The sequence below is a fragment of the Megalobrama amblycephala genome, linkage group LG11, assembly GCF_018812025.1.
Source record: "Megalobrama amblycephala isolate DHTTF-2021 linkage group LG11, ASM1881202v1, whole genome shotgun sequence".
NCBI classification, from domain to species: domain Eukaryota; kingdom Metazoa; phylum Chordata; class Actinopteri; order Cypriniformes; family Xenocyprididae; genus Megalobrama; species Megalobrama amblycephala.
Window position 1 is genome coordinate 12,959,267 of NC_063054.1, and position 24,844 is coordinate 12,984,110.

The window sequence follows — 24,844 nt, forward strand, 5'->3', positions numbered from 1 at the left end:
TCTGTGGCTATGTAGCCCCATACGCAACAAACTGCGATGCTCTGTCCAGCCTTCGCTCCCCATGTGCATCAATGAGCCTTGGCCGCCCATGACCCTGTCGCCGGTTCACCACTGTTCCTTCCTTGGACCACTTTTGATAGATACTGACCACTGCAGACCAGGAACACTCCACAAGAGCTGCAGTTTTGGAGATGCTCTGACCCAGTTGTCTAGCCATCACAATTTGGCCCTTGTCAAACTCGCTCAAATCCTTACGCTTGCCCATTTTTCCTGCTTCTAACACATCAACTTTGAGGACAAAATGTTCTCTTGCTGCCTAATATATCCCACCCACTAGAACTGACATATCCCTCTTCACTGATGAAGAGATAATCAGTGTTATTCACTTCACCTGTCAATGATCATAATGTTATGCCTGATCGGTGTATGTTATCAGTGCTTTGGGATAAATCTTACAAAATTGGTAGTATTTTACGTTTGGTGCTATATACTACATTCAATCAAAGAATGTTTGCAACAAAGTTCTCTTTTTCCCAAGATAACCATTCTAAAATACACACACAAAAAAAAAAAAAAAAAAAAAAAACAAATACGCAAATACGTATTCACTATGTATGTAAGACAATATATAATTATTATACACCAAAACAATTATGTTCCCAACTATGAGAACATTTTAACAGTGTATTCTTTATGATCAAACAAGAAACATTTCCTCATTGTGAGGAAACCCTTAATCATTTCTCCCTTGTGAAAACATTCTACCTGAAATCCAGTGCATTTCTTTACGTTCTCATGAGAACGACAGGTAACATTAAACAATAGCAATTATACTTGGCTATCCATCTGTTCAGGATGTTTGGCCAGTCATTCTACAATCTTCATGAGTTGAATCATACGAAGTCTTTTTAAACCTCTTTTAATGGCTGGACAAGCACCATTGGAAGACAGCATAACATATGGGTCCCATCTCTGTTAAAAGAGAAACAAGTTATTTTGCGTTGAAGTTGTGCAATTGATTAAAGAGAATTTTAGCAATATAAATTATGTAGGATGCTTGTTTATCATTATATACATTATAAACCACAGGCTATGTAAAAGTTTTGCTTATAATAGTTAAGTAATCTAATATCCATTAAAAATGTTACAGTTACTTAGTTTTATTAAGATGTGTTTTGGTTGATCGGATCACAAGTGGACGAAGCTAAATACAGGTATAAACGGGGTATAAAACATTTTGAGCTTGTCCACTTTTTACTTCCAGAAGTAGTTGAAAACGCATTACCAGATTGCTTTTGTAGTGTAAATGCTCTTGTGGTTGAATGTGTTCAAACAGCCACAAAAGACCAGCTATTCTCCTCCTACTGACCTAACTCATTAACATTATGGGAAGAGCGCTAGCCAGACGGGATTTAAACTTTGTTTAAAAAAACATACCAAGCAAAATCTTATTTTTAACACGCACTCACCACGTTTGGTGTGGTCTTGCGGCTATCGGAGTAGAAACGACAGCTGAATGCTTTCCATGTTTTTAAATTCGTTTCAATTGTGCTGAAGTACAGTCCAGCTAGTAACCCAACAACAAATTTAGTCTGGTTTAATTAACCTCAAACATGACATTAAGTTAGACCTGGTCTAATAGTTTGGGATCTGATTTGTACAACTACAACACAAGGTGACATGAGATCTGATCTTACCTCAGTGACAGTATTGTAATGTGGAAATCATCTGATTAACTCGTCAGGCCTGGTATGGTGGTCTTATCTCGGCCTCTGTAAAACAGGACAAGACAAGCAACAATATGAAGCCCAGGTTTCAAACGGCAAAGAAAGACATCAAGATTAGCTGAAGGAAAAAAAAGAAAATGTCATATCCCAAGGACAAATTCACAGGAGTGTAAGGCATCATATTTTCTGTAAAAAAGACACATTAGTAAAGTTTATATACAACACAGGCTGTTTTTTAGAACATCGTGGAAATCATTTCATTTGGATTCCTTGAGTAAAGTCCTGTTTTGTGGGGAAAGTGGTAGCAAGTGTTTTCTATTAAATTATATAACTACAACAAAAAAGAAGTTTAACTAGAATTTGTCCTGAAAGTGCTTGCAAGGCAGCAAAAAAGTAACTTGTTGAATTTCAATGTGCTCAGGGATTCCCTCGATGCTAGCAGAAGTTGAAATCAAGCACTCAACAAAATGTTTTCACTCATTAATTTATCCTTACTTTACCCTTAATCTATTTATTCACTAAAGCTGTAGTCCGCAATTTTTTCCTCTTTGTCGCCATCTCTTGTTTGAAACCTGCAATTGCAGTCATATGCGGAACAGTTATCTGTACGTGCGTTGTGCCTAGGCACAGCTCGTCAGCACGGATGAATCTAATGCTTGCTGTCAGTCACTGCACCAGTGTGGATACTGCACTTCAGAATCACAGATTCTACGTCTTGAAAGTATGACCAATATAATAATTTTCACTGGAAAATATCATCTGAACAAGTAAGTAACATGTCTGCCACTTTTGTTCTGACCAACTGAGGAAAAAAGCATTAGGCCTACAATAAATCGCGCTGCCAATAGTGATTAAATCTAACGATGGCTTAGCTGGATCATGCCAAACCGTGCAAATTATTATTACTGTTATACTTTGTTCTCAAATCGTTAATGTTAACAACATCAGCATTACTATGACTATGTATATTAGCGTTACCTGTAGATTCCAATTTCTTTAGCCACTCCACAGTCCGAAGTCTTTTGCTTTTTGACTACGTGTGAATCTCCAGTTGTCACTGATGATTGTCATTTGGATCTTTCTGGATTACAATCCGCCATCAAAATGATAAGTTTAATTATTCCAGCTGCTGTGAGAAAAGGCTATAAATTATCTGCTACCAGCAGCATCCTCACATGATAAAACCGATTAGTCTGGACAGGACTCCTTCCTTTCTGTTTACGGACGTGACGTAATAACGCACAGAGGAACTGCTGCATGCTCAAATTTCCCATGGAAATCCACTATGTCGCTCTTATTATAAAACATTATTACAAGCTTACCGTTGTGAATCGAGCTAAGATAATGAGATAGTTTTGAACACTGGCTGGTTATGTACTTGCTCAAAAATTTATTTTGGATAATTTTTAACCAAAAAAAAGTTACGGACTGCAGCTTTAAGTAAAGTGAATAAAGACCAAAAATAGCCCACACAGAACTGAAAATGTGTGTAAAAAGTTTAAATGGAGTCTGTAAGTTGTGGTTATATAATTTTGGAATCTTTTGGAGAAGAAAACATTTGGGAATATTTAAATACAGTTCTGCCTTGCAATCACTAATTCAGTTTTCATACTCTTTAGTTTTGGTTAACATGAGTATGTGAAAAACACATGTCCTAATCAGAAAAGATGTCTGTAGTTCAGCCCACTGTTGGAAGATGCAACTGGCAAGGTGCATGTACATTCATGGGCCACTTTATTAGGTACAGCTTGCTAGTACTGTGTTCGACCCCCTTTTGCCTTCAGAACTGCCTAAATTCTTAGTGGCATAGATTCAGCAGTGCTGGAAACCTTCCTCAGAGATTTTGGTCCAAATTGAAATCATAGCTTCACGCTGTTGCTGCAGATTTGTCAGCTGCTCATCCATGACGTGAATCTCCCATTCCACCACATCCCACCACAAGGTGCTCTATTGGATTGAGATCTGGTGACTGTGGAGGCCATTTGAGTATAGTGAACTTATTGTCATGTTCAAGCAACCAGTTTGAGATGATTTGAGCTGTGACATGGTGCGTTATCCTGCTGGAAGTTGGCATCAGAAGATGGGTACACTGTGGTCATAAAGGCATGGACGCAGTCAGCATTAATACTCAGGTAGGATGTGGTGTTTAAATAATGCTCAGTTGGTACTTATAAGGGGCCAAAAGTGTGCCAAGACAATATCCCACTCACCATTAGACCACCAGCAGCAGCCTGAACAGGATTGATTCATGCTTTCATGTTGTTTATTCCAAGTTCTGATCCTACCATCTGAATGTTACAACAGAAATCGAGACTCATCAGATCAGGCAACAGATTTCAAATCGTTTGTCCAATTTTGGTGAGCCTGTGTGAATTGTAGCCTCCGTTTCCTGTTCTGACAGGAGTGGCACCAGTTGTGATCTGCTGCTGCTGTAGCCCATTTGCTTTTCAATGTGTTGTGTTTCAGAGATGCTCTTCTGCAAATGTCGGTTGTAACGACTGATTATTTACTGTTGCCTTTCTATCAGCACGAACCAGTCTGGCCATTATCCTCAACAAGGCATTTTCACCCACAGAACTGCCACTCACTGGATATTTTATTTTTTCCAGACCATTCTCTGTCAACCTTAAGATGGTTGTGCATGAAAATCCCAGTAGATCAGCAGTTTCTGAAATACTCAACCAGCCCGTCTGGCACCAACAAACATGCCATGTTTAAAGTCACTTAAATCACGTTTCTTCCCCATTCCCCAATTATGCTAAGTTTGAACTTCAGCAGATTGTCTTAATCATGTCTACAAGCCTAAATGCATTGAGTTGCTGCCATGTTACTGGCTAATTAGATATTTGCATTAACGGGCAGTTGAACAGGTACCTAATAAAGTGGCCAGTGAGTGTATATTGACTTTCAGAAAATGGGATACTGCAATCAATGAATGCTGGACTTCATGTTTTTTTTTTTTTTTTTTTTTTTTTAAATTTGATCATAATTTCTACTTGTTGAGGCTTCAGTTGTTAGTCCAGTTGGGCTGGAAAGGAGACATCTGATTGTTCAGCCAAAGAAAAGACACTATCCCAAAGATAAAAGGCACAGAATGAAATTGAGGAATGAGATGTATATCTAATGAGGGTAAAAAAAAAAAAAAAAGTGTGTTCATAAATGTGTTTAGAGCAGAATGACATGAAGAATAGACAGGGAAGCAAGTAAAGATTTAAACATTTTATGCAAAGCAATTTGTAAATAACTAATATTTTTAATTCACTGTGAATAGTTAGCTTATGAAAGATATTATATAAGACGTCAAATTAATTCATATGCTTTTTCGCAGCAATATGCCATTAAAGGAATTTCTTCTCTTAGTTTGTAAAAACAGACGAAAATTGTGTTTACAGCAATGCCGTTAGCTTGAAACTCTGCATATAACAGAATTTTTGTTTGTTCTTACAAACTGAAGAACTTGGGTACTGGACCCAGAACTTTCCTAACATAAGAAATAAAGACTATAACAAATTTGCATTTGGTATGTTGCTTACATTTCTTCATCTAGTAAAAATGTTAAAAAATATATTTAATTGTATATCTTGTCTTTGGGATCTTTGTTAGCACAACAAATGATTTAACCGCAAAAAAATTTCAGAAAATCTGACGAAAAAAGACCTGCTTACACTAGAGTTAGTTTCTTTCTGGTCCGTACACATTTCCTGCACATAGATAACAAGAGAGAAATGATGGCATAAAGAAAGGTGAGCACCCCCACGAGGCACACTAGGGAAAGAAAGGGGTCTAGTGGCACGGAGACCAGCTCTGCACATCTCTCCCCGATAAATTGCCAGAATTTACCTACAGGACATCTAAAAGGGTCGAGAGAGACAGTTAGAACATTTACATTGGAGGTTTTATTCTTAAAGAGATCCTTCACATCTAGCAACATCCCTGTGTTTACATACCGGTACTTAATTCTTTTTTTTTAAAGAAATGACCACAAAGCTTAGGCAAAACTACTGGAGTGCTGGCAAAAATGTCCCACTACAAACGTTTGCCAGCATAAAGAAACTAGATTTACCTATAATTAAGGTGAAAATGAGACTAACATTGGAGACAAGCATTTTATTAAATTCTATTTAATTTAATTAACACTCAATTCCGAAACAGAATTGAGTTGAATTTAGATTGTAGAATTTAACTGTTCACAGCTATATGTGATTGTTCGCCGAGGTACCTGCAAGCGGCACCATGCCCTGGTATAATCTCACACTCTCCTCCATTGAGACAGAAATCAGGCTGGACCACACAGAGGCTTTGACATGGCAGTCCATCCAGCGTTACGTAGCCTGGCTCACATAAACATCGCGCTTCCTTTGTCCAGAGGTTCACCACGCATTTCGAAAACTCGTTGCAGGCAAGAAACTTGCAAGGGTCACCTTGATCAGCTAAAATGAAAGAACAAATCGGACTCATCTCATTTGTAGCAATCCTTGACCTTCTGTGAGAGAAATTCTGTCAAATTCTGAAAAAACAATATTAATGGATGCTTACAAAGCCCATAGCAGGTAAGACTCTTACCTGGTTCTATGTCTAGTGAATGGCTATCAATCTTTATGTCCAAACGCTGGGCTGCAGCATCACAAAACTCCTCCAAGACATACTGGACAGCCTGAGTAATGTTGTACGGCACAGACTTGGCAAATTTCACCTTGCTGTTGACCACCACACTTCCATTTCTGAAGTTTAGAATCTCTAACTGCTTAAAGCCTGTTAGGTTAGACTGTAGATATGGAAGTAGCTGTGCACAGAGGAGATAAAAGCATAATTTATGTATGTTCACCATACAAAATCACTGGACAATTACAGGAGTTAGCAGAAGGACCTTCTATTAGCCTAAGCACTAACCTTAAAATATACAATAAAATGCTACCATACTGCATAGTATAAACTCATACCGCCTCATGTTCTTAAAAGTATGTATATATAGAGTATGCAATGATAAACATTGATTAAGCTGCAGTGTGCTACATTATTGTGACATGACTCAACTGTTGCATGTTAGTTCAGCAAGTTGTGTCCTGTAGTCATCTTTGAACAGATAAAAAAAACTTCACACATCACTATAACAAACTGCTTTAATGAATTTTTAGAATTTTTATGTTCTCTCGCTGTAAAATCACACTGTTCATGACAAACCCTTAGTTAAATGTGTTAAAGTCAATCAACAGAAATCAACAGCTAAAATAGATGCACTTACCAATTCAACAAATCTGTTTTCCAATGATCGGTATTCTGTAGAGCTCTTATTGAAAAGATCTTCAGAGAACTTCATGTTTGTGACACGCAAACTGAAAAACACAATTAGTTCTTTGCCTTTGTTTGCTGTGGTCATAGAGGGAGTTGTGAAGTATGTTAGTGATGGCACTTTTGTTGTCTCCAAGGGATATCCTTCATTTGGAAAAGAATATCCATTGTCATAACTCAAAAGGTCAATGGTCTCAGTACTTACTACATCTATTTGGTCTAGCTCAGTGGCTAAGTCTTTTAAATGAATATATGGGTCCTCATTTTCATTCAGCACTTGGTCATTTTCTGACTCTTTAGATACAATGTCCTGGACAACAGTTGATTGTAAATTTTCAGTTGGTAAATCATAATCCTTTTCCAAAGATGTTGGAGTAACAACCGGCACATCTGTTAGGACTGCTTCAAAAAGATCAATGTCAGCAGGTGCAGTTGTCAAAAGTGTATCATTTGCAAGTGTCTCCATGGGCAGTGTTAGTGATGGTGCTTTTGTTGTCTCCAAGGGATATCCTTCATTTGGAAAAGAATATCCATTGTCATAACTCAAGAGTTCAATGGTCTCAGTACTTACTACATCTGTTTGGTCTAACTCAGTGGCTAGGTCTTTTAAATGAATATATGGGTCCTCATTTTCATTCAGCACTTGGTCATTTTCTGACTCTTTAGATACAATGTCCTGGACAACAGTTGATTGTAAATTTTCAGTTGGTAAATCATAATCCTTTTCTAAAGATGGAGTAACAACTGGCACATCTGTTAGGACTACTTCAAAAAGATCAATGTCAGCAGGTGCAGTTGTCAAAAGTGTATCAGTTGCAAGCGTCTCCATGGGCAGTGTTAGTGATGGTGCTTTTGTTGTCTCCAAGGGATATCCTTCATTTGGAAAAGAATATCCATTGTCATAACTCAAGAGGTCAATGGTCCCAGTACTTACTACATCTGTTTGGTCTAATTCAGTGGCTAGGTCTTTTAAATTAATATATGGGTCCTCATTTTCATTCAGTACTTGGTCATTTTCTGACTCTTTAGATACAATGTCCTGGACAACAGTTGATTGTAAATTTTCAGTTGGTAAATCATAATCCTTTTCTAAAGATGTTGGAGTAACAACTGGCACATCTGTTAGTACTACTTCAAAAAGATCAATGTCAGCAGGTGCAGTTGTCAAAAGTGTATCAGTTGCAAGCGTCTCCATGGGCAGTGTTAGTGATGGCGCTTTTGTTGTCTCCAAGGGATATCCTTCATTTGAAAAAGAATATCCATTGTCATAACTCAAGAGGTCAATGGTCTCAGTACTTGCTACATCTGTTTGGTCTAACTCAGTGGCTAGGTCTTTTAAATGAATATATGGGTCCTCATTTTCATTCAGCACTTGGTCATTTTCTGACTCTTTAGATACAATGTCCTGGACAACAGTTGATTGTAAATTTTCAGTTGGTAAATCATAATCCTTTTCCAAAGATGTTGGAGTAACAACAGGCACATCTGTTAGAACTACTTCAAAAAGATCAATGTCTGCAGGTGCAGTTGTCAAAAGTGTGTCAGTTGCAACTGTCTCCATGGGCAGTGATGCATTTTCCTCTTCTTGTTCTATAAGGACAACCTCTGTCTTAGTGTCTTCCTCTGGTAAATCAAAAATTACAGGTTAGAAATTACTGTACATTTGATGTGGAAAATAGTACATTTTGTGGATCAATATGACTGTCTAGCAATAATCTTCCAATAAATAATAAACATATATCTCCAATAGATGTAGCAGAAGACATTCACCTAAAACAGCTTCTGTCACTTCTGCACTTAGCTATCTTATCCTCCTTTAGTATTTTATCTTGTCTCAACTCCACTATCAAATTTAAATTAAAGACCCTGTAGAGTTCTGTAATCAGATGTTTTATTGGAAAATGTCTCAGGTTACGCATGTAACCATGGTTCCCTGAGAACAGGGAACGAGACACTGCGTCTAGCACAGTGGGGAACGCCTCCGTGGAAACCGGTGTCTGAAACGCTATCGAATCATGACAATCGTATTGGCCGGTGACAGCCTATGACGTAACTAGTGCGACCTGAATGCACATAAGGGGTGCCTAGAGAACAAGTCATCCACTTATTGTCTGAAGGGACTGTTCAGCAGGCGGCCCCGAGGCACGGCAGGGAGACGCAGTGTCTCGTTCCCTGCTCTCAGGGAACCATGGTTACATGCGTAACCTGACACGTTCCCTTTCGAAAGGGAACTCACACTGCATCTAGCACTATGGGGAACGAAATACCCACGCCACCATGCTGAGGGGAGTGCATGCCAAAGAATGGCTGACAAAAAACAGATGGACAATTTCAAGAGAAATCAAAATCAGTCAAAATCACTCCTCCTACAGGTCTAATAGGCTGTCAGTGACAGCATTCCCTATGGCCAACACCCAAGCTATAAGCCTTAAAGGGGCCCCCAGAAATATCCAGAGGCCGCTCAAAGGCTTGGAACCAACAACTTCAAAAAGAAGGGGTCCATTTAAGGGAATGAGGCCAGGTAGCTGAATGGAGCCCTGGCCAATCACTTCTCAGGGGAGCATAGTCTACTCCTAATGCCACCAGGGAGGCCGACTTGGTCCTACTTTAGTAACCTAGTCTGGCCAGCAACCTGTCTGTTACCTAAACAGAGTCCCTAAAGCACTTGCCTCCAGAGGAGGTGTCCAGAAAGAGGGACTGAGATGGGCATCCTGGGGAGCAGGACTCAGCATAGCGCTTCAAACCCTTACTCCCCTCGACCAGAACTCGGGAGTGCTGTACTCAAAGGAACGACCCTCAATGTGAGGGGAGTACCAATTAGACTCAACCCGAGAAGAGTATTGACAAAGCTCAACGCAAGTACCAGGGAGGCTCCTGAAGAGCCTACACTCTGATATAACTCTAGGGAGTCAGGATACTAACTTAGCTGGAAGTGCTAAGGACCTACTTGACCCAGAAGATCGCCTTCAAGGTGGCCCGCTCGAGGGCCAACTACTTGCTAGCAGATCTAGAATTCTAGAGCTAGAAATCAGGGAGGCTCCACTGGAGCCTGAGCTACCTGATAACCGTCTGCTCAACTCTAGGGAACTAGGACACTGAAGAACCTAGCTCAACCCAGAGGATCGCTCTCAATGAGACCCAAGGAGGGCCAAGTACTTGGTAGCAAATCTAACTCCAGCAGAAACAGCCACTAGAGGTATTGCAGGCTTGGAATACTCGTTAGCATTGCCATAACGAGCCGTGTACTCAGCATAACGCTTTCTACCCTTAAAACAAGAGGATACAAATCATGCGACCGGGCTTACAAGGAGGCCTCAGATAGGGCCTACTACTCTAGCTTAACACGGCCACAGGCCTGGGGCTAATGCTCGAGCTCTAAGGGATTGTGCTAAACTCACCCTGAAAGAAGGACGCTCAACCTGAACATCACTGGTGATGGGCACAGAGCTCGGGGGCGAAGTGAGCTAAACCCAAGGAAGGGCTCAAGGGTAAAAGCCTGAGCAAAACTCTTGCTCCAAGATGAGAACAACCGTCTGAGCTCAGCTCTGGAGGAATGGAGGCCTCAACAGGAAGAAATTCCAGAGGAGGGGCCTGCAACACTCAACCCTGTGACTTGATAATAATCAAGGGGAGCACAGAGCGTAATCTGCTGCCGTGTATATCCTGCCATATACGGGCAGGACAAGAGCTTTCAACGTCGATGCCTCTCTAGCCACGCGATAGTTTGCAAACATCTCATCCAATGGGGGCATCGACACAACCCCTCGACATCTGCATAAATTACATGCTGATGTTAACGGATGCGGGACAAAAATAGATTCTTCCACGCCCTGTCGATCTCAAAGTGGAGATCAAAAAGGAAAGGAAGGCTCATATACGCGGGTGCAGATAAACAACACGCGACTGGGGTTGCCATGGGAAACACACACACAGCTCGAGCAAACAGTTTCCTCAAAAACAAACAATGCACAAGTAGGGTTGGGTATCGAGAACCGGTTCTATTTTCAATACGATGCACGCGTTTCGTTTGTTTGTCGATTCCTGACTTTTTTTCATGTGTTTAACTGTTTAGAAGCAGATCTCCTAGAAGTGGTAAACGCCTCACTTCTCTCTGGGACTTTTCCAAAATCCCTGAAAACTGCAGTTGTTAAGCCCCTCCTGAAAAAGAGCAATCTGGATAACACCATATTGAGCAACTACAGACCAATCTCAAATCTTCCTTTCATAGGCAAGATCATTGAAAAAGTTGTTTTCAATCAGCTGAACAAATTCTTAGGCTTGAATGGATACTTTGACAACTTTCAATCTGGTTTCCGACCGCATCACAGCACAGAGACAGCACTCTTAAAGATAATAAATGATATTTGCTTAAACACAGATACAGGTAAATTATCAGTGCTGGTTCTACTCAACCTTAGTGCTGCATTTGACACTGTCGATCACAACATACTTCTTGACAGACTGGAAAACTGGGTTGGGCTTTCTGGGATGGTCCTTAAATGGTTCAGGTCATACTTACAGTAGGTGGCCATCCAAAACGGTGTTTCTACCGCCGCGCGTGCCGCCACAAAGTGCATTTGCAGCTTTTGACCGCTGAGTGGCGTTTTAACCACATGTTATCCAACCAATGCATCAAAGCACATTTATCTTTATGCAAAATGTCAATTTTCTCACATATTAGGCCTATATTTATCACAAATACATTTTTTATATATATTTTAAACTCCTTTAATAAAACAGCATGGATTTTTGACACACACATACTTTGTTATTCGTTACCTGTCCTTTATTTGACAGATAACTACTTAGGAAATGTATACTGATCAGACACTGATTAAGAAAGTTTTGCGTGTTTCATGAATTATATCCTTATTTTAGTAAAACGTGAGTCACTGAATAATTTCGCTCCCATTATTAAGGCACGATTTAGCTAAATCATTGAAACTAAAAAGAATGGACGGATTAATAAAACGTCATAAAAAACTGCAACTCCTGCAGCTGCATTTAAATGCAGGAGTGTAGGCTATTCTATTCCTTAAAATATCAAATACCAAATTCAGAAACAACACATTCCAGCGTATAGATCGCCTCTTATTTAACACAGACCTACGAATTTATTATCGAATTGAGATATTTCTTTTTTTTTAGGTACAATTATTCGCTGAGTTTAAGTTCACTTTTGAGACGTTTCAAATTCTCGCAGAGAGACAGCTGAAAGCACACCCTGTTTTTTATTTTATTTTATTTTTCAAAAGTACAAGGTTTTGTTGTTATTGTGAGCGTACACAAATAAAAGTAGACCAATTGTAGTCTTGCACTAATCTGTAGGCTATTGCCAAAAATGACGGAAGGCCTGTTTTAAGTTGTTTCAGCTGTCATGATCAGAACGCGCCGGCGCTTTCGTCGGCCAGAGGGATAAAAATGTAGCCAATTTAGTTTCATATTTATATTTAAATATTGGGCTATAGCCTAATATATATTTTTTTAATATGTCACCAATGTTGATTATGAAAAGTGAATAGCATGACGGGTGCGCAATGTTGGGAGACAAATGCAGCGGGTCATGAGTTTGACCACTTCATTAAGTTTTGTTTTATAGTAAGTCTTTCTTTAAAACGAATTTCGTTTTGTAGAAATTGTATCTTAATTTCAATCAATGTTTCATCAACCAATTATTAATAATTAGGAAGAAAACCATGAACGTCGGGTGTGGAATGGAATGAAGTGCGTAACAAACGAACTCATGTTTCCGCGGCCTTTGAATAAGGCTGAAGCAATAGTTGTCTTTCTGTTTTTATTAAATTTCTTAAATACATGCCTTTATTACTTAATTAATTGATAAGATGTTTTGGTCTAACAATATATTTTAGGTGGTCTAAATTCTAAGTTAGACACAAATTTGCGTATAGGCTATATAAGGTTCCCTTCTAGACAAGCACGTAAATTGCTGTTTCGGCCGCAAATTTTCAGTAATTTCGATCGGTGCATCAAATGATATAGGCCTAAAGTAAATTCATGTATTTACAGTAAAAGAATAAAGAAATAGCCCAACTCTAGACTTATTGGCTAGGATATTTTTTACGTTTGGGCAATATATAATAATAATAATAATAATAATAATATCTCAGCAAAGACCGAACATATTTATTTTGTCTCGGCACACGACCGCTAACAGTAACACAGTAGCACAGCGCATCAAAGCTTGCTGTTGTCTTGGCTACCTTACAAACGGCGATGGAAACAGTGATTTTTTTCCCCCTTTTGTGGTAATTTAGCACTATTTTGTATGGTATTCTGCTTGCATTTTTGGGCTTCAGTTGGATGCTTTATTTTTATCTTTAGTCAATTTAGTTTAGTTCTAAAAAAAGCAAAGGCTTTGGTGGTGCAGGGGTGTCCCGTACGCCCATGATGTAATGGTAATACATCGCTTACAAAGGGTTCATGTTAACTACTGTATGATTATCAGACAATTTTAATGTGTTAATGTTTCAACTATCATGCAATTATAGCTATGTAACAATCTGATAAACTGCAAGTGTGCAGTTTGTATCCATTAACACGCTCATAAACATTACAAAAAGAAATGTCATGCCATAAGCTACACAATTACGAACAACAAAAAAAACGTTGATATCCCAATAATCAACATTTTGTTATTCAACAAGTGCTAGGCTATTAAGATAAAAGGTTTCTGTTATAGTTTGCGCCTAATCTGACTCTTCACAATGGGCTACATGCATAAAAATATTTTATAGGCCTATTTGTATTTTGACTGCAGTTAGAGCAAAATGACGAGAACATGTTTAACATTGGAAGTTTAAGATTCTTTATTAAATATTCTTACTTTATGCAAAACATATAGGCATCTGTACATTGTACCTCTATAACATCATAACATAAATCATTAAATTATAGTTCAAATGAACCGTACAAACCCAATCTTGGTTTTTGCTATTTATTTAGGCCTATTTATTTATATCAGCAGATCTGTGTTGATTCAGTTCATTTCAATAACTGTTGATGTTGCAAACTGTGGTTAAGCTGTAAAGCAGCTTGAAAGAATTGACCAAGATATGTTACATTATGGCTCCGTATTATTAGAACAATAACTGTACAGAATCTTTACTGCCATCCAATGTTCCTTAAAGACGAAGAAATAAAATAAAAATGTTAAAGAAAAACAAACAAAAACAACAAACCGATTGTGTTCCATTTACATATCAATGTATAATTTTTACATTATCTTGTGTGTATAAAAAGCACTCACCCAACCTAACAGTGCTTGCTCTGCAACACTTGACAAGTTTGAAATAGGGGGAAGGGCGCTTTGTTTAAAATGTTTGTCACCAAAGCCATTAATCCAGAGGGCGGGAGACTCAAAATATTAGCCTAAGCTATGCGTGTGACAGAGCTTTTTGCAATCTTGGTGCTTTTTGTTAATTTTAACATCCTGATCTGATCATATGAAATAAGCTGACGAAATACACAATTGTTAGACTCTGTTATGAATATTCGCAGTAAGTTTCTTTATTTGTTTGTGTTATGGGGATTTGCAGTGTTTCACGCGCCACTCCAGAAGTTCCGAATGGGATCAACCCTCCCCCCGCGCGTTTGCCAGCGTCTGCTGCTGCCGAGCAGAGTATGTGCGCAGTTTTGACTGGAGCGAGGATTTTTTAAAAGTCGGAGCGTCGTGGTTTATTTTTTTGTTTTGTTTTTTTTGTTTGTTTTTTTGTTTTTTGTTTTTGTTTTTTAAATCTGCAAGAAATGTTATGAGTTTGGCGTAGGAAAAAAAGTTTGCACAATAAGCCACTACGCAAATTTGTCTCTAACTAGACCAGCTAAAATATATTGTTCGACCCAAAACATCTTATCAATTATTTAAGTAAAAAAGACATGTAATAAAGTAATAAATAAATTTAATTAAAACAGAAAGACGTATATTGATTCAGCCTTAAAGGCCGCGGAAACATGGTTTCGTTTGTTTCGCACTTCAATCCATTCCACACCCGACTTTCTTGGTTTTCTTCCTAATTATTAAATATAGGCAATTGGTTGATGAAACATTGATTGAAATTAAGATACTATTTCTACAAAACAAAATTCACTTTAAAGAAAGACTTACTATAAAACAAAACTTAATGAAGTGGTCAAACTCATGTCTGACCCGCTGCATGTCTCCCGACATTGCGCATCCGTCATGCTATTCCCTTTTCATAATGAACATAGGTGAAATTTTAAAAAAAAAAAAAATAGGCAATAGCCCAATATTTAATTATAAATATGAAACTAAATTGGCTACATTTTTATCCCTCTGGCAGACGAATGCGCCAGCGTGTTCTGATGGATTTTCTCCTCATGACAGCTGAAACAACTTAAAACAGGCCTTCCATCATTTTTGGCGATAGCCTACAGATTAGTGCAAGACTACAAATGGTCTACTTTTATTTGTGTACGCTCACAATAACAACAAAACCTTGTACTTTTGAAAAATAAAATAAAATAAAAAATTGGGTGCGCTTTCAGCTGTCTCTCTGCGAGAATCTGAAACGTCTCAAAAGTGAACTTAAACTCAGCGAATAATTGTACCTAAAAAGAAAGAAATATCTCAATTCAATAAGATATAGGTCTGTGTTAAATAAGAGGCGATCTATCCGCTGGAATGTGTCGTTTCTGAAATCATGGCCAAATGCTTGTTGCGGCTGTTATCAGTTCTCTTGGCGCTCATGCACACGTGCAGTTTTCACACAGACAATCGAGCGTTTCGTTCTGGTAAAAGCACAAAACAAAATGCACACAACGTGTCCTTGCTCTTGATGTACAATCACTGATGAACACCTTTTGGTTTTGGTATTATTACAGTCACTTTCCAATGCGTCCCTTTGCGCCACCTGGCGGTAGTTTTTTACACGCGACTGAATTTCAGTTAACGCAACAGCCCTGCGGCGGCGGTATGCGCGGCGGTAATACCCATTTTGGTTGTCCACCTACTGTAGAAGGGAGAGGTTATTATGTGAGTATCGGTGACCATAAATCTGAGTGGACATCCATGACATGCGGAGTCCTTCAAGGTTCAATACTTGCACCCCTCCTGTTCAACCTATATATGCTGCCACTGAGCCAAATAATGAGAAAGAACCAAACTGCATATCACAGCTATGCAGATGACACCCAGATTTACCTAGCCCTATCACCTAACGACTACAGCCCCATTGACTCCCTGTGCAAGTGCATTGATAAAATTAAAAATTGGATGTGCCTAAACTTCCTTCAGTTAAACCAAGACAAAACTGAAGTCATTGCGTTTGGAAACAAAGATGAACATGTACCTTCACTCTAGGGGTCAAACAACTAAAAATCAAGTCAGGAATCTTGGTGTGATTTTGGAGTCAGACCTGAGTTTCAGTAGCCATGTAAAGACAATAATTAAATCAGCATATTATCATCTCAAAAATATTGCAAGAATTAGATGCTTTGTCTCCAGTCAACTTGTTCATGCTTGCATCACCAGCAGGGTGGATTATTGTAATGGGCTCCTCACTGGTCTTCCCAAAAAGACCATAAGACAGCTGCAGCTCGTACAGAACGCTGCTGTCAGGATTCTAAGCAGAAACAGAAAACATGAACACATCACACCAGTCCTCAGGTCCTTGCACTGGTTTCCAGTTGCATTTAGAATTGATTTTAAAGTACTGTTACTTGTTTATAAATCACTCAATGGCCTAGGACCTCAATACATTGCAGATATTCTCATAGAATATAAACCTAACAGATCACTCAAATCATCAGGATCAAGTCATTTAGAAATACCAAGGGTTCACTCAAAGCAAGGAGAGTCTGCTTTTAGCTGTTATGCCAGCCGCAACTGAACCAGCTTCCAGAAGAGATCAGATGTGCTCCAACAGTAGCCACATTCAAATCCAGACTCAAAACATATCTTTTTATCTATGCATTTGCTGATTGAGCACTGTGCTATGTCCGAACTGTTTGCATTTTATTTTATACGTATTATCTTTTTATTCTTTTAATTCCTTTTCCTGTTTTTATTTCATTTTTTATGTATTTTATATCATTTATGTATCATCTTGTTATTGGTTCTTGTCACATGACCTGCAGTGCACTTGAGGCATTCTGAAAAGCTTATAGGTGCGCCTGGAAACATTTGAAATAACGAACATTTGAAATAATGAACTGTGAACTCTAACCCAGCCGCGAGTCCTAAATCACCAGATACAGCTTAGCAATAGCAACATCTCACACTCGGGTACAAAAACAGTTACAGCCTACTGGTTATAGCCTAAATGTGGCAAGAATAAAAGGTAAAAACATTATTCTCGAAGTATGCTTTTTTTCTCTCCATAAAAAAAAAAAATACTGCAATCTGAATCGAGAATCAATAAGAACTGGATTCGATAAGCAGAACCGGAATCGTAATCATTCAAATTAAAACGATACCCAACCCTACACACAATGTGTGTGATTGTCAAAAACTTGAACCAATCCACACATCACTCAAACGTAAAAGAGCACAGTCTGCCAATATTGAGGATGCAAAAGACAATGAATCCTCAAACAGCACAACACTCTTGTCAGCCACTAAAGCATATGAAATAAACACCTACAAAAGACTGTCCCTCTTCCCACAGGAAGAGAGACAAAGGAGAGTGGAACTTCCTCAGCGGGAAAAGCTCTCACAAAAACATGTAAAGAACTCTCAAGCACTGAACATGCATGCTCTAACAAAGGACACACAAGTCATGACTGTCATCAAGCATCAAATATCGATGACATGGATGTACACACCGCTTGAAACGTCTGCTTAAAAAAGCCATTCTTACCTCGAACAGCGTTTGAACAGCGTTTAGACAAAACAGTCCCTGAAGACGAAAAGAGGATGACTTGTTCTGTAGGCACCCCTTATGTGTGCTCAGGTCGCACTAGTAGTAGCGTTTCAGACACAGGTTCCCATGGAGGCGTTCCCCATAGCGCTAGACGCAGTGCGAGTTCCCTTTCAAAAGGGAACTATATGGATGTCTCCAGTGTTTCAGATGATAGCCAAAACTTTGCCATACAGTACATACAGTGTCTAAAAAAAATCTTCAGTCATTTTTATTGAGAAACACACATAGCATAGCTCTCTCACCTATATCCATGAGCTGTGGCTCCTCAGTATCTCCAACAACAGATGGTAAATCCTCATCTTTCTTTGAAGCTGATTCTGTGATCATTTCAAGTAGAGATTCTGAGGCAGTTGATACAGTTGGGTGAACATCAGCCACTTCTGGTTCTGTGGTCTTGTCCTCGATAACCATATCTGGTATCTCAAGAACTTCCTCAATTTTTTGATCCTCAAGCCCAGAGTTTTCCACATGTTCAGGTTTACCAATGTCCATCCCTGGTTGAACACTATTATCTGTCACAAAGTGCAAATTATCACCTTCTTCAGGTTGGTAATAGTCAATGTTCTCAACAAGGTACATTTCTGTCACAGAAATCTCTGGAGGTTTAATCTTAATCATCTCTGCAGGAGGTTCTGTTGAACCTTCAGTAGGTTTGGGGACTTCACTTGCTATGTCCACATCAGGCTCTTCAGTTTTAATGCCTTCCTCATATTCTACAACATCAGCTTCTCTTTCAGGTTCCACCACCTCATCCCCTTCTTTAAATTCCGTTAAACGAGGTTCCTCCTCAGGTTGGACTGCCTCAGTTCCTGGCTTCCTAGTTACCTGAACATCATCCTCTTGTCTCACTTTGATCTCCTCGTCAGTTTTATGTTCCTCAACATCTTCTTTTGATTCTATAATGATCTCTGTTTCTTCCTCTAAAACATTTACCTCTTGTTCTGCAACTTCCTGTTTAGTTGATTTTCCAATCCCATCTTCTTCTGGTTCTGGTACCACAATTGTTCTCACAGGTTCTAATGTGCTATACTCTGTATGAGTTTTTGTTACCATAGTCACTTCTTCAGGTTGTAATACATGGTCTTTTAAAATAACAGTATCTTCAGTTACTTCCTCAGATCCAATTACTTCTACAGTTTCTGTTGTCTCAACCTTTACTTTGGGTAAATCAACCTCAGACTTAGACTCTTCCTCTGGTTCAGCCATCACCACTTTGGTATCTTCCTCCTTTACTGCCATTCCTGTGTGAGGCACCTCTGGAATTTCATTAGAATCTGTCACTTCAGTTATTGGATCAACTGGTTCAGTTGAAGGTTGTAGGGTGATGGTGAAGTCGGTTGTGACAGCTAACTTTGGCTGCTTGGACCCAGGACTAATGGTTGTTGCGGTGGTGAACAAAATGTGGGTGGTGGTTACTGGGTTAAACATGATGTCATCTTCTGGTATTGTGTTTAGTTTGAAGTCACTATCTGGTGTAGGTTTCTCTGTAGTTTTAGGCTGTTCTCCACTCGAGGATAATGCTGAGGTAGCAGCTGAAGATGTTGGAGCCAGACTGTTGTCTATATCAACAATAACAACTGGTTTGCTACCATCCTCACCAGGAGCTTCCTCTACTGGTGGAAATTGAAAAATTTCTGTTATGAGCTCACCAGTTTCCCCTTTAATAGTTTCAAGCTGGTGTATAATGACTGGCTCATTCTCAGGTTCAACTGTTGATCTTGTTGTTGTGGTGCTTTCTGTGTCTAAAATGGTCTCCAAAACATTCTCATCACCATCTGATGAAAGATGAACCTTGATTCCTTTTGTTGGAAAATGGATGTCACCATATGAACCTTGATCAGAGGACTGAAAATTAACAGGTGTACAATTATGTTGTTGCATTTAAAGATGTTATGCTAGTGTTATACTCTGTAAAATAAGTAACACAAAAGGGGGAGGGAGGGGGTGTTGAGCATATATGCTTTGAGGTCAAATATGGATTGAAAAACCTTTTCATAGGTAGTTTCTCGGAACGATCAAGCACTGATCTGAACTAGTTGATAATTACTTCCGTTGATTTTATACATGGTCTCTCAGCTTGTCAATCACATAAACCGATTACTTTTTACAACGCAAAAGACACGAGCTTGCTCACACCGGCAGTGAGAGGTGCAGAAAATATGAAAAGATTAGCAGCAGTGGCGACTCAGTCTTAACTGGGAAAGAGTACAATAATAATGCAGTGAAAAAGTGTGTATAACTCAAACTACTTCATTTAAAAAAAAAAAAAACAACCAATTGCCATTAAAGGATTAGTTTACTTTCAAATAAAAAATGTCCTCATAATTTACTCACCCCCATGTCATCCAAGATGTCCATGTCATTCTTTCTTCAGTCAAAAAGAAATTTAGGTTTTTAATGAAAACATTCCAGGATTATTCTCCTTATAATGGACTTCAATGGCCTCCAAACAGTTGAAGGTCAAAATTACAGTTTCAGTGTGCAGCTTCAGAAGGCTTTAAACAATACCAGACGAGGAAATAGGGCCTTATCTAGTGAAACGATCGGTCATTTTCGAAAAAAAATGTAATTGTATATGCTTTATATAAACAAATGATAGCCTTCCAAGTGCTTCCGCCAGAACCACACTTTAGTATTCTTCAAAAAGCTTACGCTGTATGTCCTATGCCTTCCCTATTCTACTTACAGACCGAACGCAGCGCCAGTTCCATTTTTTCCATAAGTAGCATAGGGAAGGCGTAGGAAGTACAGCCAGGGCTTGACATTAACACCCGCCAACCCGCCAAATGCGGGTAGATTTCAGCTGTGGCGGGTAAGACAGCCACTCCCACTAGCCACTTTGGTGGGTTGAATATAATTTCAGCCTACAGCCAAATGAAAAGTAGCCAAGCTCGTCGTATCACACAATTACAATTCAGTTACAATTCTTTATCGATTAACTTGCGGTTAGTGAAGGCGGGATAGGCGGAATCGCGCTGAATGACACAACAGAAGCGCTCGCTCGCGCACGCGATCAGTTCTCCTTGCGCCTGAATACACGCACACACAGATGTCAAAACAGTCGGCTATGGCTTACGGCTAAGTGGACGTAAACAGGTGGGTAAAAACTAGATATGTGTCAGTATGTGACGTCCATGCATTCAGCAGCCCCCAAATAAATACCTGTCTGTCATTAATGTTAATCAAACATAAAAAATTTTTAAATAAATGCATACATGTATGCTAAATAAACATATGTATCTGAAAAAAATATATATATATATATTTTTTTAAATTACTATTTGTAATTTGCTTCTTTGTTCTTTTTATATAGCCTAACAAAATAACTGTACATACCTGATATATACAATGTATAGTCTTGATTTGGGTGGTCAGTCTGCATTTGTAAGTTTGAAAGGGTTTTATATCTTGTAAATCAAGTAAAATGACTCAAAATCAAGTAATTTAAGCATGCCAAAGTCAACTTTAATCATATAAAATGTAATTTCCCAACAGCAAAATTGTGGCCAGTGAAAATGCTGAGTGGCTAGTAACTTTGGAAAACCACTAGCCACATTGGCTGGTGAGCAAAAAAGTTAATGTCAAGCCCTGAGTACAGCGTAAGCTTTTTGAAGAATACGAAAATGCGGTTTTGGCGGAAGCACTTGGAAGGTGATCATTTGTGTATATAAAGCATATACATTTACATTTTTTTCAAAAATGACCAATCGTTTCGCTAGATAAGACCCTTATTCCTCATCTGGTATCGTTTAAAGCCCTTTGAAGGCTGTACTGAAACTGTAATTTTGACCTTCAACCATTTGAAGGCCATTGAAGTCCATTATAAGGAGAATAATTCTGGAATGTTTTCATCAAAAACCTTAATTTCTTTTCGACTGAAGAAAGAAAGACATGAACATCTTGGATGACACGGGGGTGAGAAAAATTATCAGGAAAATTTTATTTGAAAGTGAACTAATCCTTTAACTGTGGCTGCTGTACATCTGCATACAAGTAATGCTCTTCTTCGAATAAACCTATTTAAACCCAGTGAAAATAGCCCACCTTGTTGTTGGTAGAGGCTATTTACACTAACTGCCCACCATTGTCTGATTGAGCCAGACAAAAGTACAAAAGAAATCCTGATAATAACAAAATATTCAGTGGAAGTGGAAATAAAGTGCTTAACAGGTATTTAACAGTGGGAATAAAGTGCTTATCAGGTAAGAATAGGGCTCAGTGTAGGGGAGGGCTTTAGGGAGAGGGACAATTAATGTCCCAACAAGGCAGCATCAATAGCATGTATCATCATTTACACTTAGAGTAAATAATATTTAACATTATCTGTACTAAGTGCAAAGAGAACACTATTTGTTGCTATTTATACTTTGTGTACACTTATTTACACTTAAGGCCAAAGTATATTTCACTTTTTACACGTATGTGAGGGTCAGCGTACAGTACACGTGACGCGAATTTCATCAGAAGAAGAGTATGCGCGTACTGTATGTGCACCGCCGGACTTTTGTAACTTACACACAGGTCGCATATGCGCATTTAACTTTTTTGCAGTAATTAGTTTATCCACAAGGTGGCAACCGTGCACTGGGGGCGTCAATTCACAAGGTAGTCAAAGAAAAACTGCATAAACAGAACAGACCAGAACACATGCTAGCTACAGCGACAATGGAGGCCTACATAGATGAGAGATTGTGCAAAGAGGTTTAGAAAGTACCCTCATTGTACAACACTAGCATGAAAGAATACAAAGATGTTAACATGGGTTGTAACTCATTGTGCGAGATTGCTCAAACGCCTGTGTACGCTTACAAGTCAAATGAAGTATACTTTGCAAAGCTGTGCATTTGACTGTAAAAAAAAACAAAAAAAACAAACCAAGTTTACTTTCTGCCTTGGTGTAAATAGCATCTATCACTTATTTGGTATCTATTTTTAAAACAATAAAGCACTTGAGGCTGTACTATATTGTCAATATAGAAGGCATTCAGGCATTTTTTGTGAGTTGTGCCCCTTTAGCCATGACTATATATAGAATGGTCTCTTGTACCATGACAATATAGAATGGTCTCTTGTACCTTATTGCTTAATTATATTACATTATCACCTCAGTTATGTGTTCAGAAACCTCAGTGACTGGCATTCTGGTTGAGGGCTGGTCTTTGCCTGATGAGAGAAAATTTGTACACAACTTGTAAAAACTGTGACAGAATTGTAAAATATAATCAAACAAGACTTTTGTTTTTAATAAATTGTACATGGAAATGCATTTTTATTTGTCCATGTACCTGTTTCAAATGTCAGTGAATTAAGATCAAGGAGAGAGGTCTTTTTGCTCAGTGCTTTAACTATCATGTCCTTCAGATGTGGTCCTGTAGATGAAACATCTGTGCCAAGACTTTCATCAGCAAGGGTAGGTACAATAGTCTCAAAAACAGCTGAGTAGACAGCAGATATTCCTCCAGCCCTGGAGAAATCAATATAGCAATATGCATTTGCATTTATGTAGCAGATGCTTACAGTGGTGGTCAGAATTATTGGCACCCTTGGTAAATATGATCAAAGATAGCTGTAAAAAATAAATCTGCATCGTTTATCCTTTTGATCTTTAATTCACAAAATTTGCAAAAATCTAACCTTTCATTGAAGGAAAATAATTGAAAGTGGGGGGAAAATCACATTATGAAATAAATGTTTTTCTCCAAAACACATTGGCCACAATTATTGGCACCCTTTTATTCAATACTTTTTGCAACCTCCTTTTACCATGATAACAGCTCTGAGTCTTCACCTATAATGCCTGATGAGTTTGGAGAACACCTGACAAGAGATCAGAAGCCATTCCTTCATACAGAATAACTCCAGATCCTTCAATTCCCAGCTCCATGTTGATGCTTATTCTCTTCAGTTCACTCCACTCATTTTCTTTAGGGTTCAGGTCAGGGGACTGGGATGGCCATGGCAGAAACTTCATTTTGTGCTCAGAGACACAATTTTGTGTTGGTTTTGATGTTTGTTTTGGATCATTGTCCTGATGGAAGATCCAACCACGGACCATTATTGGATTTCTTGCAGAAGCAGTCAGGTTTTGATTTTTTTTTATCTCTTGGTATTTGATAAGAATCCATGATACTGTGTATCTGAACAAGATGTCCAGGACCTCCAGCAGAAAAACAGGCCCACAACATTAAAGATCCAGCAGTATATTTAACTGTGGGCATGGGGTAATTTTATCCATATGTGCACCAAACCCATCTGGTGGGTTTGCTGCAAAAAAGCTATTTTTTAAGTTTCATCTGACCATAATAGAAGCCAGTCCCGTTTTAAGTTCCAGTCTTGTCTGACAACTGAATATGCTGGAGATTGTTTCTGGATGAGAGCAGAGGATTTTTCTTGAAACCCTCCCAAACAACTTGTGGGGATGTAGGTGCTGTTTGATATATTTTTTAGGCTTTCTGAGACTCAAGACTCAACTAATCTCTGCAATTCTCCAGCTGTGATCCTTGGAGAGTCTTTGGCCACTCAAACTATCCTCCTCACCATGCATTAGGATGCTATAGACATATGTCCTCTTCCAGGCAGATTTGTAACATCTTTAGTTGATTGGAACTTCTTAATTATTGCCCTGATAGTGGAAATGGGGATTTTCAATGCTTTACCTATTTTATTACAGCCACTTTCTATTTTGTGAAGCTCAATAATCGTTTTGCTGCACATCAGAACTATATTCTTTGGTTTTACTCATTGTGATGAATGATTAAATTTGGCATTGAATTTGGCAGGGAATTTGGCCTTTGTATTTCCTCATGTTTATACTCCCGTGGAACAGAAAGTCATGGCCAGACAGTTTCATGTTCATAATCACCCTGGTGTGCTAAAAAAAAAAAAATGTAAATATGAATGGGAATATACTTCAGAGATATGTTATTCATT

At 38.7% G+C, this 24,844-nt stretch overlaps 1 protein-coding gene across 6 annotated transcripts in view; it reads right to left on the reverse strand.

The window, feature by feature from the left end:
* Positions 1-474: 474 nt before the first annotated feature.
* Positions 475-24,844, reverse strand: part of LOC125277727 (interphotoreceptor matrix proteoglycan 1) — a 35,224-nt gene continuing 10,854 nt past the window's right edge. For 4 of the 6 annotated variants that reach the window (XM_048206196.1, XM_048206198.1, XM_048206195.1 and 1 more), the window contains 9 exons: positions 23,200-23,378; positions 23,019-23,077; positions 18,157-19,759; positions 6,970-8,639; positions 6,291-6,510; positions 5,947-6,157; positions 5,393-5,578; positions 1,698-1,772; positions 475-972 (listed from right to left, as the gene is read on the reverse strand). In XM_048206196.1, the coding sequence (XP_048062153.1) occupies positions 1,733-1,772; positions 5,393-5,578; positions 5,947-6,157; positions 6,291-6,510; positions 6,970-8,639; positions 18,157-19,759; positions 23,019-23,077; positions 23,200-23,378 (4,168 nt within the window). In that variant the 3' untranslated portion in view covers positions 475-972; positions 1,698-1,732. The other 2 variants (XM_048206199.1, XM_048206200.1) reach the window with 2 other exon arrangements.